This window comes from Schistocerca nitens, chromosome 5, assembly GCF_023898315.1.
Source record: "Schistocerca nitens isolate TAMUIC-IGC-003100 chromosome 5, iqSchNite1.1, whole genome shotgun sequence".
In the NCBI taxonomy this organism is placed as follows: domain Eukaryota; kingdom Metazoa; phylum Arthropoda; class Insecta; order Orthoptera; family Acrididae; genus Schistocerca; species Schistocerca nitens.
Genome location: NC_064618.1, coordinates 655,549,969 through 655,566,447, shown reverse-complemented (window position 1 = coordinate 655,566,447; position 16,479 = coordinate 655,549,969). Strand labels below are relative to the sequence as shown.

Genomic DNA, 16,479 nt, shown 5'->3' with positions numbered 1-16,479 from the left:
CTGAGTTATAGTGGGGAAGTGGGTAGTCTCCACATGACACGTGTTTACATTTAGTGATTTTGCTGTTTCCTCTCCGTTTAATGCTCTCACGTCAAATGAAAACAAAACAGATTTCTGTGGCCGGGAGCTATCAAGCGAATTAAAATACATTCACATAATTACAGAATGCAAAAATATGTTAATAGTTTCAGATTTTATTTGATTTCCAGTTTTCTGACGGTCAAGCATTAATTGCCGTGCAGTACAATGAAGTTAGTTTTGTCGGTTTGCTAAAGAAATTTTCTTTTATTAATCTTTTCCGCTGAGGCAGTCAATATATTTGAAGCTAAGTGTTTAATTCCACACTATTGTCTAGTTTCAACTGTTTGCTACATTTCAAGTGCACGCTTTCATCTTCTAGCACGTATGACATTATGTCATAATAAAGAGCCAAACATGAGATAACACAGTACTGGTACTCCCAAGAAAATTTACATCCCGTAAACTACAATTTAAAAGCTTAATATCAGGTAGAGGCCTACTTCATTGGGAATCGGGACATACGAATGCGCACATTTTAGTAAGGGTCACAATATTCCGATGCTCTTGGAGCATCCTTCGATGTCTTGTTTCGTTAATGACATAATGTAAGATCTTTTAATGTTTTATGCATACAAACATACAGGCCTCCTACGTAGCTGTGCAAGCACGGTGACACCTGTTATCTGGAGCTCTCTGGCAACTGCTCAAATGAACCTATTTCTAACAGGTCGCAGGAAAATATTGCGAATGGTGGTTCGAAAAGCGTTGCTTTCAAAGTAAATTTCCTTTTGCAGAAGTTGAATTATGTGCGAGAATGTACGATGAATTTCTTAAATCACAGAGCGTTTGACTCTCATTTAAAAATCAACATGACGAGTCATTTAGAAGAATTTTGAGCCCAGAAGATCAGACATTTATGTTGTTGTTAAAAATTTTACTGGCACAGGTGTGATATATCTTAAAGTGTAATACGCGCATAAAAGACCAACATTATATGTGAAAGCTTAACTTCTCTTGCAGCGTATTAACCTTAGGGACCAATATTATATGTGAAAGCTTTGTTTTTCTTGTAGCAACACTATGTGCGTTAATTTATACCATTAGTTTTTCCTGGTTGTGTGTTCGCGCTATTTAACAGTGATGTTGCTATTGGCTGACTACATCATGAGCCTTAAGCTCTGAATATCCGCTGTCATCGGCTGGCGAGATCATGTGACATGACCTACGACTGGCTAACAAGGGCCCATCTCAATCTCAATTTCAGTGCTTCAGAAAGTAACATGCAGTGTTTGGTGGAATGCGAATTTACACTTTCGTAATATGAAAATATGCAATGCACATGTTGCTGCACATCAAAGATCTTTCCAAAACATGTTTTTTCCCCCTGAGTTTAGTTTTCTAAAGGGGTGGGAAATTCTATGCACATGTATAAAACCATAACCATTCAAAGGATTGATAAGTTATACAATTCCTAGAGAAAATGCACTGTCAATTAACAGGGAAAAACTGTGTTTTCACCTGGGAGGAAGTGTGTTTTTAACTGGGGAATCTGGGAGAAATCCAGGATTTTTTTTCCTTGTCCGCGTATACACCCTGATTAAAGAAAGGCAATGTTAGAGGAGGGTGTCCCATTACAACACGAATCTCTGGAACCTTTACAATGATCACTCAACACCTGACTCTGTTTATGCCTCTAGTATAACCTATTAGGCCCGATAACAGTGCTAAAAATGAACAATGCTGACACACTCTGGTAACTGTTTGTGTCACGGGATTGCAGTCCTACTCATTTACATACTCACCAATGGTGTGTATGTGTATGGAGTTACAGTGCTATCTGGCCATGCCTTCTGGCTGTTTCACTTTTTGTGGGACAGTGTATTCTCAAATGTGGTAATTTTTGTAGCACCGTTTGCTAAATGAAGGCCAAATAAAATTGTTACTTCATCATAAGTTGTACTGAGTGACACTGTGTTTTTCTGAAGGGCATATTTATTTGAAGTTTCAGTAATAAGGTCATGTAATTCATCTGGTATGTACCACGTGACACACTCTTCAGGGGTAATACCAGTAATTTCTTGCTGAATTGTAAGCTGCATCTAAAGAAGTAATAGGGCAGTGGTGTGTCTCAGTTTTAGTTTCTCTGTAAGCTGATGTTGTGTGCTAAGATTTACATTTTTACTTCATAACTATCACCACCACCACGATAACCACCACCATCACCACCACCACGTTCAACTTCTGTCATGTCTGGTTAATTCTTCAACATACCTGGCACTAACCTAATGTGGCTCTTGTGCATAGGTGTCTGTGTCTGTGTTCTCTGTTTCACCTGAATCATCTGACAGGTAATTCTAGTAGCTTCAGTATCACGTGTGCATTGCAAGGGTCACTTCTCTGAGAGAAAGATCCTGTAATATTGACAAATTACACTAAATTTAGTCTTCTTATGAGAAATTTTATTAAAGATTGCATTGTAACAACAATCAAATTATAAATAACTTGAATTGTTTTCAAGTATAATGTTTACCCTAAACAATATTACATCATTTGACAACCATTGTACAGTATACTATACATATAAAAGGTGTACAACTTTGCTTCCGCCATTTTTTCCCCAACATTTGAGCTTTTAATGAGACAAATTGGTTACACATGTATCATTCAAAGTATTTTCCATTGCTGGCCACTACTTTCTCCCATCTTCTGGGAAGTGTATGAATCCCATGTCGAAAAAATTGTTCATCTTTTGAAGCGATCCACAAATTGATGGAATTTGTGACTTCTTCACGAGATTAGAAGTGTTGGTCAGCCAGGCCATGCGCCATTGATCTAAACAGGTGATAGTCAGAGGGAGCAATATCTGGAGAATACGGCAGGTGAGGTAGGACTTCCCATTTTAACGTTTCCAAGTACGTTTTGACCTCTTTTGCAATGTGGGATCAGCCATTGTCGTGCTGCAAAATCACTTTATCGTGCCTCTCACTGTATTGTGGCCGTTTGTCTTTTAATGCTCTGCTCAAACGCATTAATTACGTTCAGTAATGAGCACCTGTGATTGTTTCACTTGGTTTCAACACCTCATAGTACACGACGCCAAGCTGGTCCCACCAAATGGAGAGCATGATCATGGAGTCATGAATATTCAGCCTGGCTGTCGACGTGGAAGCATGGCCAGGATATCCCCATGATTTTTTGTGTTTAGGGTTATTGTAAGTAACCCATTTTTCATCCCCAGTCACAATGCGATGCAGAAATCCCTTCTGTTTTTGCTTCTGAAGCAACTGTTCACAAACACACAAATGCCGTTCACCATCTCTTGGTTTCAGCTCACACAGGACCCAAGTTCCTTCTTTCTGAATCAGCCTTGAGATGTTTTGAAATGGCTTGCTGTGTCACTCCCACTAATTGTGCCAATTCTTCTTGAGTTTGATGTGGGTATTCACTCTGCAATGTCTCCAGTTCTGCATCTTCAAAAACATTCTCTCTTCCACCACTATGTCGGTCTACGACGTTAAAATCACCATTCTTGAAGCCTTGAAACCACTCACTACATGTTCTTTCACTAATAGCAAAATGGTTCAAATGGCTCTGAGCACTATGGGACTCAACTGCTGTGGTCATCAGTCCCCTAGAACTTAGAACTACTTAAACCTAACTAACCTAAGGACATCACACACATCCATGCCCGAGGCAGGATTCGAACCTGCGACCGTAGCGGTCGCGCAGTTCCAGACTGTAGCGCCTAGAACCGCTCGGCCACTCCGGCCAGCCACTAATAGCATCCTTACCTTATGTACTTGAGAGCATTTGATGAGACTCAGCCGCTGTTTTCTTCATATTGAAAGAAAACGGTAACACCTGAAAATGATGAGAATTAGGCCTGCAAACTGACATTTTCAATCAAGAACAACTTTGTGATGCAGACACAAATTGACTAATGTTTCAATGAGGTTCTGTTGACAGAGATCCTAGCTAACTGTCTGACGTCTGTGATCTGTTTCTTTCAACCGCTACTTACCGTTGTCGCCACCTATCGGCAAACGGTTGAAGCAAAGTTGTACACTTTGTAATTGACGCATTGTCCAGTGAAATACCTTAGACAATTGCTCATGTGAAATATGTTTATGTACTCAATAATTTAATAGATATATGTACAAAATGTAGTTGTAAATTTTTTTCTTACAAGCAAAGTAAAATATAAACCCCTATGTATCAACTACTTTCTTACTTCTTTCTGCCATCTTCTCTTTAGATGTGTTTACTTACACACAAGACGGCACTTTCAGTGTTGCAAAGAGAATCAGCAAGCTCTGACAATTATATGCCCCTAATAAATCAAGTCAAAATAAATGTGAAATTTCATTTATGTATTTATTTGTTTATTTTTATTCAACCAAGGATCATATTACAATGAAGTAGGAATTATCAAGACAATACAATGAAAATCATGAGATCAAAACATAGATACACACAAAATACATGAGTATGCTCTTTGAGGATAGGACAGGACACTGTCTTGATAGCTGCACTGATTCATTCAGTTGGTTCCTGTTATACAATGTTCTTTCTGTTACAGGCAGTTTTGCTTCAGATGTTTTATAATACAAACCATAGTTATACTCTTCATCGCTACACACACTGAGGACAATTGCTGAAGACAGGGCACAGAACACTGACACAGTTTTTCAGGTGCAGAAGAGTGCCATAAGAATAATAACTAAAAACAGTCTTCAGAGCCATGAAGATGCTACTTTGCCTCTTGCACTAACTCCAGTCAGTTTGGAAAACTGGCTCCAGGACCAAAAACATTGAACTGTATTCCATATATGGCTTCCTCTCCTTCCCTCTGTCCATTTGGAGTCAGCATCCCCTCCATGATGAGTAAGGGACAAACCCAGGAAAATGACAAGTCATTACTATCTTGCACTTTACATCTTCACACATGACTGTTTGTAAGACTGGGGTCATGTATTGAAATACAATTGGATATTGTAGCTATTGCCTTTTATTAATAACCTCCAAGTAATCTTTAACTGTGTAATATGAATAATTTTTTTAAGAATGTTTTAGTAGCGTTTTGATCAGATGTATTTTAGTAACCTCTTTAATTTCTTTGGGCAATGTATTATACAATTTTATTCTCTGATAGAATATGCTTTTTGAGTTTTTTGTTTGTTTCTCCTCGGTAAATTGAAGCCCAGACTGGCGGTTGTTTAGAACCATTAGTGAAATACTTACCCTGGAATGTTTTCTCAAATATGCACCACATATTAGCAGATGCACTCACCTGATGCTGTAGGCATGCCCATTTTTTTTTAAATAACTCTGTACAATGAGCCTGACTACTACTTATAGTTACTATCCTCAGGGCACTTTTCTGCAGCTCAAAAATTGTCTGTGTTTTGTGCCCTCAGTCACTAGAAAGAAACTTGCAGCTGAGAACTGAGCATATGAAGGAATAGTATGTCGCCACAAGACATTGGCAGTTACACACTGATGATAAAAACTCTAAGAGCATAATAAGCTGATGACGTTCTGTTTTCCAGTACATTTGTGTGTTTATCTTATATTAATTGCCCAGTCATAAACACCCTTGAGGGTTTCATTTGCGTTCTCTAATGAGAGCATTGGTACAGAGACTATGATGGTGCTGTCATAATTGAAGATAACTTTTCTTCCATGTCTAATATTACGTCAAAAGTTCTTGATATACAGTAATCAGCCAGAACGTTATGACCACCTACCTAATGGCAAGTATGTCCTCCTTTGGTATGGATAATAGCAGTGAGTCATTTTGGCATGGAAGCAATGAGGCGTTGGTAGGTCGCTGGAGTAAGTAGATACCACATCTACACACTCAAGTCACACAATTCCTGTAAATTACAGGGAGGGTGGTGATGAGCTCTGACATCAATTTGTCATCCCAGATGTGTTAAGTCAGCTTCAGATCTGGTGAGCTGAGGGGGCTAGCACATCAACTGGACTCACCACTGTGTTCCCCAAACCACTCCATCACACTCCTGGCATTGTAACACAGTGCATTATCCTGTTGAAAAATGCCACAGCTGACAGGAAATATGGCTGCATGAAAGGGTGTACATGGTCTGCAACCAGTGTACAATACACCTTGGCCAACAAGGCGCCTTGGATGAGCTCCACTGGACCCATGGATATGCAAATGAATGTTCCCCACAGCATAATGGAGCTGCTGCCAGCTTATCCCTGTCCCAAGGAGCAGTGTCAAGGAGCTGTTCCCGTGGAAGCTGACAGATTTGTGCCTTCCCATTGGCATGGTGAAGAGCATATTTGGATTAATCAGACCATACAATGATCTTCCACTGCTCCAATGTCCAGTGGTAATGGTCCCATGTCCATTTCAGTTGTAGTTACTGATGTCATGGTGTCGACTTCGGCACATGCATGGGCTGCTGGCTGCGGTGGCCCATTTTTTTAGGAGTGGTCAGTACACTGTGTGTTCAGACACATTTGTACTCTGCCCAGCATTAAAGTCTAATGCTAGTTCTGCCACCTCCACTGCTTTACCAGTCCACCCAGACTATGACATCCAACATCGGAAATGAGATGTGCTGCCCAACACAAGGATGTTGGGAAATGGTTCACCCTGGTTTTGCCACCTGTTGAAGACATTCACCACAGCACTTCTTGAAACCATGGCAAGTCATGCATTTTCTGAAATCCTCATGCCAAGTCTCTGGGCCATTACAGTCTGCTGTCAGTTTAACTCAGATAGATCGTGTGCTTTCCCCATTCTACATGCGGACAGCACGCACATTGATACTACATGCGCCATGTGTGTGTCTGGCTAGGACTCGTTCCTCGCCAGCTGATGCTGCTATCACCTGGATGGGTTTGTATCGATAGTATGTCATTAGTCATAATGTTCTGGCTGATCAGTGTATATTAAGAACAGAACTCCCAAATACAAAAGTCTGAAGGATGCATATGTTTGTATATTTCTTGTCTGACAATTGTTTTACCAAAACTGTGTTATCATCATCATATGTGTGTACATCCTTTGTCTTTTGCACCCTATTTTCCAGGTAAGATTGGCATCAGTTGTTCATTATTCCTCTTACATCTAGCACTCTTGGTTTGTTTGGTAGTATTTTATGGCCGACTGTGTCAAAAGTCTAAGAATAACACAATCATCCCTGTCAAGAGCTTCACCACCTGGTTGTCTCTCCCATCCTGTGCTCCTGTCTTGTCAAAGGCAGGGATACATGTGAAAGCAGTCATTTTATCTAAAAGCTAAGCTACAACCAGTGTGCTGCATCCTACATGGCCATTTCAACCAACAAGCTGTCTATCTGCATGAATGGCCATTAACAAACTGTGTGGCCAAGAAACAGCTGGACCATCCCCTTGCTGTGCAAGCTGAGCAACATGACATTCTTCATTCAGTAACAGCTTCACAGCCTGTGCCATTTGGATCATTCCTGTCAACACCAGCTTTTCTGAATTGGGCAGGTTGGGACCCTCCATAAAATATATCCTACATTCTTGTAACCTTCCTGTCTTCATCCTTCGTTTGTCAGTGTCCTTACCCATCTAGCCCCTTCCCCGTTCCAATTCCAGCACTACACAGCCCTCTATTCCACCAATACACCCACAGTCGTTTTACTTCTCTCCTCTTCTGCTATCTCCCCTTCCCCTCTCTGCCATCCGTCTAACCACCCAACTGCACCAGCTTCCCCATCCTCTCTCCACCTCATCCATACACACTCCCACAAGCAGCACCATACCGTGCCCCATCGCTATCCTGCTGTCCCTCCCTCTCCCTGCCCCCACCTCCTCCTTACCTGCACCACTTGATTGTGTCTCCCATCCTGTGCTGCTGTTCACAGTCTGGCTCAGCAGCCAGACACTGGTGTGTGTGTGTGTGTGTGTGTGTGTGTGTGTGTGTGTGTATTTTGTCTATTTCCATGAAGGCCTTGTTGGCCAAATCTTCAGCCAGACAGTGTTTTTGTTGTGCCTGTCTGCAACTCAGCATATCCACTATATGGTGAGTAGCAACTATTATTTTCATGATTCTTACATTCCACCCTGGATTTTCGATTGTTTTATTTTATATTTATTCATGTTACTGTTTAGTACATCTACCATGATGTAGTCAATTAGTTTTGAGAATGAAGACACCAGTGAAACTGGCCTGTAATTTTCAGTACTTTCCACTTTGGCTTCCTTTAGTAAGGACACAAACAATGTATGCTGTAGATATTCTGGAAAAATATTTGAACTGAAAGACTCGTTCATTATGTTTATTACTACAGATTATATGCTGTCTATGCAGTCTTTCAGAATACGGAGCGGAACCTCATTTATACTTGCTGATCTTTTATCTTTTTAATTTCTGCCTTGTCTTCCTGTCTTCAAGCTCTATTGTGGTAATTTTTGTAAACCCTTGTCACCAGTTTCGTAAACCCTTGTTGCTACTGCTGTGGACAGAAATGCCACTGGTGTTACGGTATGCCGAGTTTGTGAGTTTATGAAATGGCTTCTGGGGCAATACGCTGCTGAGGCAATTTCTGCTTGCCACTATTACACAGCTATGCCCCGGGGCCAGTTAACAAGATAGGAGAACAAAGGCTCTAAAACACTCCAACAAATTAGTAACTAAGTCACACAAATGAGTTTAAAAGGTTTACATATTTTTGAGACTTGCTGTATAATGAAGTCTGCAACACTGAATGTAATGTAATCAAAAAGGGGCCCTCAATAGCCAAGTGTGAATATTTGTAGGTAAACTTCACAGCACATAGCAAATGTAATGTACAACTACTGTCAGTTCACTTCTAAGAATCCACTAAAAGACTTTCCCTGTATAAATCAGCCCTGGACGGTGATCGGTAACCAAGTGGGCGAGAGCTGCTCTTCTGTCTTACGAGTAGGCTTCTGCCATTGTCGTCCAGTCATTGGGGGACTTGTCTTGGGCCGGCAATTGGCAGAGGTGAAGTAGATATCTTCATCCTCAGCACCACACGTGGCACTCCTGAAACTGCTGGCGAGTGTCTGTCACTGGCACAAGCTCGCATCTTTGCACCTGTGGTGCTTTTCCCCTGGCTGTGTCTTGTTCAGACGACACAGCAGGAATCATCATCATCATCATCATCATCATCATCATCATCATCATCATTATAATTGTTGCATAAGTCATTGTGGGTGCTACACATGTTTCAGAAAGATTCTGAATGCAACTTCTCTGCAATACCAGAGAAATAGCCATTTACAAAAATTGCCAATTTCTGAGGCTTTCCTACACCCAACTTTGATTTGTTTGTTGTTATACTTGTCTGCCTTTTCCATTTTCTTATTTCATGATATACCACACTATTTTCCTTTTATTTTCTGTAATCTATATTATTTTGTTACTGAATAATTTTATTTTGTAGCAAACACTGTCCTGACGGTGTGTGGCAGAGGGTACTTTGAGTAGCTCCATCGGCCCTCCCTTCTGTTCCAGTCTCCTATTGTTCGTGGAAAGAAAGATTGTCGGTATGCCTCTTTGTGGGTCTAATCTCTATGATTTTATCCTCATGGTCTCTTCGCGAGATATACGTAGGAGGGAGCAATATACTGCTTGACTCCTCAGTGAAGGTGTTGTTGTTGTTGCTGTTGTTGTTGTTGTTGTTGTTGTGGTGGTGGTGGTGGTCTTCAGTCCTGAGACTGGTTTGATGCAGCTCTCCATGCTACTCTATCCTGTGCAAGCTTCTTCATCTCCCAGTACCTACTGCAACCTACATCCTTCTGAATCTGCTTAGTGTATTCATCTCTTGGTCTCCCTCTACGATTTTTACCTTCCACTCTGCCCTCCAACACTAAATTGGTGATCCCTTGATGCCTCAGAACATGTCCTGCCAACCGATCCCTTCTTCTAGTCAAGTTGTGCCACAAACTTCTCTTCTTCCCAATCCTATTCAATACTTCATCATTAGTTATATGATCTACCCATCTAATATTCAGCATTCTTCTGTAGCACCACATTTCGAAAGCTTCTATTCTCTTCTTGTACAAACTAGTTATCGTCCATGTTTCACTTCCATACATGGCTACACTCCATACAAATACTTTCAGACACGACTTCCTCACACTTAAATCTATACCCGATGTTAACAAATTTCTCTTCTTGAGAAACGCTTTCCTTGCCATTGCCAGTCTACATTTTATATCCTCTCTACTTCGACCATCATCAGTTATTTTGCGCGCCAAATAGCAAAACTCCTTTACTACTTTAAGCGTCTCATTTCCTACTATAATTCCGGCAGCATCACCCGATTTAATTAGACTACATTCCATTAACCTCATTTTGCTTTCGTTGATGTACATCTTATATCCTCCGTTTAAGACACTGTCCATTCCGTTCAGTTGTTCTTCCAAGTCCTTTGCTGTCTCTGACAGAATTACAATGTCAGCGGCGAACCTCAAAGTTTTTATTTCTTCTCCATGGATTTTAATACATACTCCAAATTTTTCTTTTGTTTCCTTCACTGCTTGCTCAATATACGGATTGAATAACATTGGGGAGAGGCTGCAACCCTGTCTCACTCCCTTCCCAACCACTGCTTCCCTTTCGTGCCCCTCGACTCTTATAACTGCCATCTGGTTTCTGTACAAGCTGTAAATAGCCTTTCGCTCCCTGTATTTTACCCCTGCCACCTTTAGAATTTGAAAGAGAGTATTCCAGTCAACATTGTCAAAAGCTTTTATCTAAGTCTACAAATGCTAGAAACGTAGGTTTGCCTTTCCTTAATCTAGCTTCTAAAATAAGTCGTAAGGTCAGTATTGCCTCACGTGTTCCAATATTTCTACAGAATCCAAACTGATCTTCCCCTAATATTTCTACAGAATCCAAACTGATCTTCCCCGAGGTTGACTTCTATCTGTTTTTCCATTCATCCGTTAAGAATTGGTGTTGGTATTTTGCAGCTGTGACTTTTTAAACTGATTGTTCGGTAATTTTCACATTTGTGAGCACCTGCTTTCTTTGGGATTGGAATTATTATATTCTTCTTTAAGTCTGACGGTATTTCGCCTGTCTCATACATCTTGTTCACCAGATGGTAGAGTTTTGTCAGGACTGGCTCTCCCAAGGCCATCAGTAGTTCTAATGGAATGTTGTCTACTCCGGGGGCCTTGTTTCGACTCAGGTCTTTCAGTGCTCTGTCAAACTCTTCACGCAGTATTGTATCTCCCATTTCATCTTCATCTACATCCTCTTCCATTTCCATCATATTGTCCTCAAGTTCATTGCCCTTATATAGACCCTCTATATGCGCCTTCCACCTTTCTGCTTTCCCTTCTTTGCTTTGAAATGGGTTTCCATCTGAGCTCTTCATATTCATACAAGTGGCTCTCTTTTCTCCAAATGTCTCTTTAATTTTCCTGTAGGCAGTATCTATCTTATCCCTAATGAGATAAGCCTCTATATCCTTACATTTGTCCTCTAGCCATCCCTGCTTAGCCATTTTGCACTTCCTGTCGATCTCATTTTTGAGACGTTTGTATTCCTTTTTGCCTGCTTCATTTACTGCATTTTTATATTTTCTCCTTTCATCAATTAAATTTAATATTTCTTCTGTTACCCAAGGATTTCTACTAGCCCTCATATTTTTACCTACTTGATCCTCTGCTGCCTTCACTACTTCACCCCTCAAAGATACCCATCCTTCTTCTACTGTATTTCTTTCCCCCATTCCTGTCAATTGTTCCCTTATGCTCTCCCTGAAACTCTGTACAAACTCTGGTTCTTTCAGTTTATCCAGGTCCCATCTCCTTAAATTCCCACCTTTTTACAGTTTCTTCAGTTTTAATCTACAGTTCATAACCAATAGATTGTGGTCAGAGTCCACATCTGCCCCTGGAAATGTCTTACAATTTAAAACCTGGTTCCTAAATCTCTGTCTTACCATTATATAATCTATCTGATACCTTCTAGTATCTCCAGGATTCTTCCATGTATATAACCTTCTTTCATGATTCTTGAACCAAGTGTTAGCTATGATTAAGTTATGCTCTGTGCAAAACTCTGCCAGGGGGCTGCCTCTTTCATATCTTAGCCCCAATCCATATTCACCTATGTTTCCTTCTCTCCCTTTTCCTACTCTCGAATTCCAGTCACCAATGACTATTAAATTTTCGTCTCCCTTCACTACCTGAATAATTTATTTTATCTCATCATACATTTCTTCAATTTCTTCATCATCTGCAGAGCTAGTTCGCATATGAACTTTTACTACTGCAGTAGGCATGGGCTTCGTGTCTATCTTGGCCACAATAATGTGTTCACTATGCTGTTTGTAGTAGCTTACCCGCATTCCTATTTTCCTATTCTTTATTATACCTACTCCTGCATTACCCCTATTTGATTTTGTATGTATAACCTTGTATTCACCTGACCAAAAGTCTTGTTCCTCCTGCCACCGAACTTCAAAAATTCCCACTATATCTGACTTCAACCTATCCTTTTCCCGTTTTAAATTTTCTTACCTGCCCACCCGATTAAGGGATCTGACATTCCACGCTCCGATCCGTAGAACGCCAGTTTTGTTTCTCCTGATATCGACGTGCTCCTGAGTAGTCTCCGTCTGGAGATCCGAAGGGGGGACTATTTTACCTCCGGAATATTTTACCCAAGAGGACGCCATCATCATTTAATCATACAGTAAAGCTGCATGTCCTCGGGAAAAATTACGGCTGTAGTTTCCCCTTGCTTTCAGCCGTTCGCAGTACCTGCACAGCAAGGCCGTTTTGGTTAGTGTTACAAGGCCAGATCAGTCAATCATCCAGACTGTTGCCCCTGCAACTACTGAAAAGGCTGCTGCCCCTCTTCAGGAACCACACGTTTGTCAGGCCTCTCAACAGATACCCCTCCGTTGTGGTTGCACCTACGATACGGCTACCTGTATCGCTGAGGCACGCAAGCCTCCCCACCAATGCAAGGTCCATGGTTCTTACCTTATGTAGGTAATGCAGACAAAAAAAGAACAAAAATACGATAAAAAATAGGATGAAAATGTGTGTGTTTGATGAGCAGTATAACGGTGCTGCAATTACAATAGAATCTCTTGAGTTTTGTGTGCAGTAGACTGTACAAAGATGTCGTATAGGTGAAATGAATCTACCAAGTATTAAGAAAATTTCTTTAAGTAAGAAGTGATTTTTACAGTGCAGTTCACTGATTTGCTGGTCATAGGTAAAGATGTGGTCATTTTGTTATTTCCCACATCTTTACAAGTAAGCATGCCACAAAACTTAGAGAATATAACAGTTTGTGTCTTTTCCTGAAGGAAATGTAATCTCCAATTGCAGGTAGATGAGTTTCAAGGGGATAATTAAAATATGTGGACTATAATATTTGTTGTTGCATTTTGTTCTGGTTTGCTTAGAAGTAATTTGTTTCAGGTGGTTGCTGGAGTCTTGTACCATTTAAAGCTTGAAGTTGGTGAGAGCAGTTGTGACAAAGGAAGCAATAAACCTGCTTCGGAGTGCAGTCTGAGAGAAGGATCGGTGAGTTTACAAGTATAGAAACAAATTGTAAGTAAACAATAGAACATTTATCATGGGTGCGTTATTTTAATTCCATATTTTTAGACCACTGAATCATAGTATGAAATCATGGAATCCCATCACCTTTTTACAGAGTTTTCACTTATTACAGACTTCTCTTACACTTCTAGAAATGATTTCCCATGACTCTGCTAAACCTCTCATTTAGCATATTGAAGCATTATGTTGACTTAGGTCTTGTGGCTTGATAACGTTAGAAACTAACAAACTGATTCATATCAGAAATGCCAATTGTAGATTTATGTTTCCTCCTGGATACATTTATGTGGAGACCCATGCAGAGATCAATGATTATTCAGGACACACAGGGATGGAAAACTACTTTTCTGCAAATTTAGTGCCTACCAGAAGGTTCTAAGGGTACAGTTCATTCAGTTCATCCAAATGTTGACATGAAAATCATTGGAACTGCCATGAATTAGTCTAGTAGCTCTGGAAACTATGGATTACTCTAATGCCAGTTATTTCCAGTTATTTTTACATGTCACTCTCTTGCAACACACCCCCATCAATATGAGATGAATGTTATAGAGCTGTCACTAGCCTGCCTAGAAACGTCAAAAACCTTTGGGTTTGCAACGAATTGCACTCAGTTTCAGTCATTTTCTCATTGAATGCCCTTAGTGCCCTTCCTTTATTTCTGTAGACTCCTTCACAATGCTAGCCCAGAGACTTGGCATTTGCACCACAATACTGGTCTCGTCATATTTCCTTTTGTGATTATTTTCAAGGCAGTGCTCGGAGAGAGCTGATTTGTTTGTTTGGTTTTTCTAGTTGGATATGTTGGCGACGTTTGTCACATCTCCCCTCAAATGTTCTGATGGTATGCCCCACATAGGCCCGCGCGGCTAGCAGTGTGGTTTAACGCACTGCTTCCCGAGTGGGAAGGTATGCTGGCCCCCGGCACAAATCCGCCTGGCAGATTAGTGTCGAGGTCTGGTGTGCTGGCCAGCCTGTGGATGGTTTTTAAGTTGGTTTTCCATCTGCCTTGGCAAATATGGGCTGGTTCCCCTTATTCTGCCTCAGTTACTCTATGTCGGCGATTGCTGTGTAAACACTCTCTCCACGTACACGTACACCATAACTACATACCACGCAAACATTGGGGTTCCACTCGTCTGTAATGAGATAATGAGATATTCCCGGGGGAAGGTGTGTGTGTGTGGGGGGGGGGGGGGGGTTGTGAGTCACTGAGGGTTGCAGCGGGCGAAGCCTCTCCATCGTTTCTAGGTCCACAGTTCAATACTACATTCATGCGCCCACATAAGACATTCACATAGAATGTGACACACACCTGGGTGTCGGAGTTTTAGATCTTCATTAGCATTACAAAGACTACTTTTTATCTTAGTGAAGGAAGTGAAATACACTAGAGGTCATATTTCGATAGGAGTGTACTGATCTTTCCGGGTATGGGGCTTGAATAAGATAGATAAGTAATTTTTTAGCTTCTCTTCCTTGGTCCTAGTCTCAACCTCTTTCTCAGGCAGTTCTTGATTTTGACTGCAATGCCTGTTCAATTTGATGATCTGTATACCCATTCCTTCAGAACACTGTTCATTTTTTTATTGTTGTGATCTTCAGTCCAACTACTTCTACTACTTCTACTAGAGACTGATTTGATACAGCTCTCCATGCTACTCTATCCTGTGCAAGCTTCATCATCTCCCAGTACCTACTGCAACCTACATCCTTCTGAATATGCTTAGTGTATTCATCTCTTGGTCTCCCTCTATGATTTTTACCCTCCATGCTGCCCTCCAATACTAAATTGGAGATCCCTTGATGCCTACATCTACATCAACATCTACATTTATACTCCGCAAGCCACCCAACGCTGTGTGGTGGAGGTCACTTTACGTGCCACTGTCGTTACCTCCCTTTCCTGTTCCAGTTGCGTATGGTTTGCGGGAAGAACGAGTGCCGGAAAGCCTCCGTGCACGCTCAAATCTCTAATTTTACATTCGTGATCTCCTTGGGGGGTATAAGTAGGGGGAAGCAATATATTCGATACCTCATCCAGAAACGCACCCTCTCGAAACCTGTTTAATTGCTCGAGGTAATTTTCGAATAGTGCACTCAGTATAATGTCACTCGATGCTCTGTCCCTACCACCCATCCTAAACATCTGAGTGTCCCAGTCTATATCTGGTAAATTGAAATCTCCACCTAAGACTATAACATGTTGAGGAAATTTATGTGAAATGTATTCCAGATTTTATCAGTTCTGCCACTAATGCTGCTGAGTCGGGAGGTCAGTAAAAGGAGCCAATTATTAACCTAGCTCGCTTGTTGAGGATAACCTCCACCCATAATAATTCACAGGAACTATCTACTTCTATTTCACTACAGGATAAACTACTGCTAACAGTGACAAACACACCACTACCGGTTGCATGCAATCTGTCCTTTCTAAACACCTTCTGTGCATTTGTAAAAATTTCAGCAGAATTTATCCCTGGCTTCAGCCAGCTTTCCGCACCTATAACGATTTCAGCTTCGGTGCTTTCTATCAGCGCTTGAAGTTCCGGTACTTTACCAACGCAGCTTCGACAGTTTACAATTACAATACCAATTGCTGCTTGGTCCGCGCATGTCCTGACTTTGCCCCACACCCTTCGAGGCTGTTGCCCTTTCTGTACTTGCCCGAGGCCATCTAACCTAATAAACCGCCCAGTCCACGCCACACAACGCCTGCTACCTGTGTAGCCACTTGCTGTGTGTAGTGGATTCCTGACCGATCCAGCGGAACCCGAAACCCCACCACCCTATGGCACAAGTCGAGGAATCTGCAGCCTCACGGTCGCAGAAGTGTCTCAGCCTCTGATTCAGACCCTCCACTCGGTTCCTTGCCAAAGGTCCGCAGTCTGT

General features: G+C 41.3%; 1 protein-coding gene across 1 annotated transcript in view; it reads left to right on the top strand.

Moving 5' to 3' along the window:
* LOC126260265 (uncharacterized) overlaps positions 1-16,479 on the top strand; it is a 426,131-nt gene that overhangs the window by 331,957 nt on the left and 77,695 nt on the right. Inside the window, exon 10 of the mRNA XM_049957594.1 lies at positions 13,444-13,548. Coding sequence (XP_049813551.1) covers positions 13,444-13,548 — 105 coding nt within the window. The remainder of the gene's footprint in view (positions 1-13,443; positions 13,549-16,479) is intronic.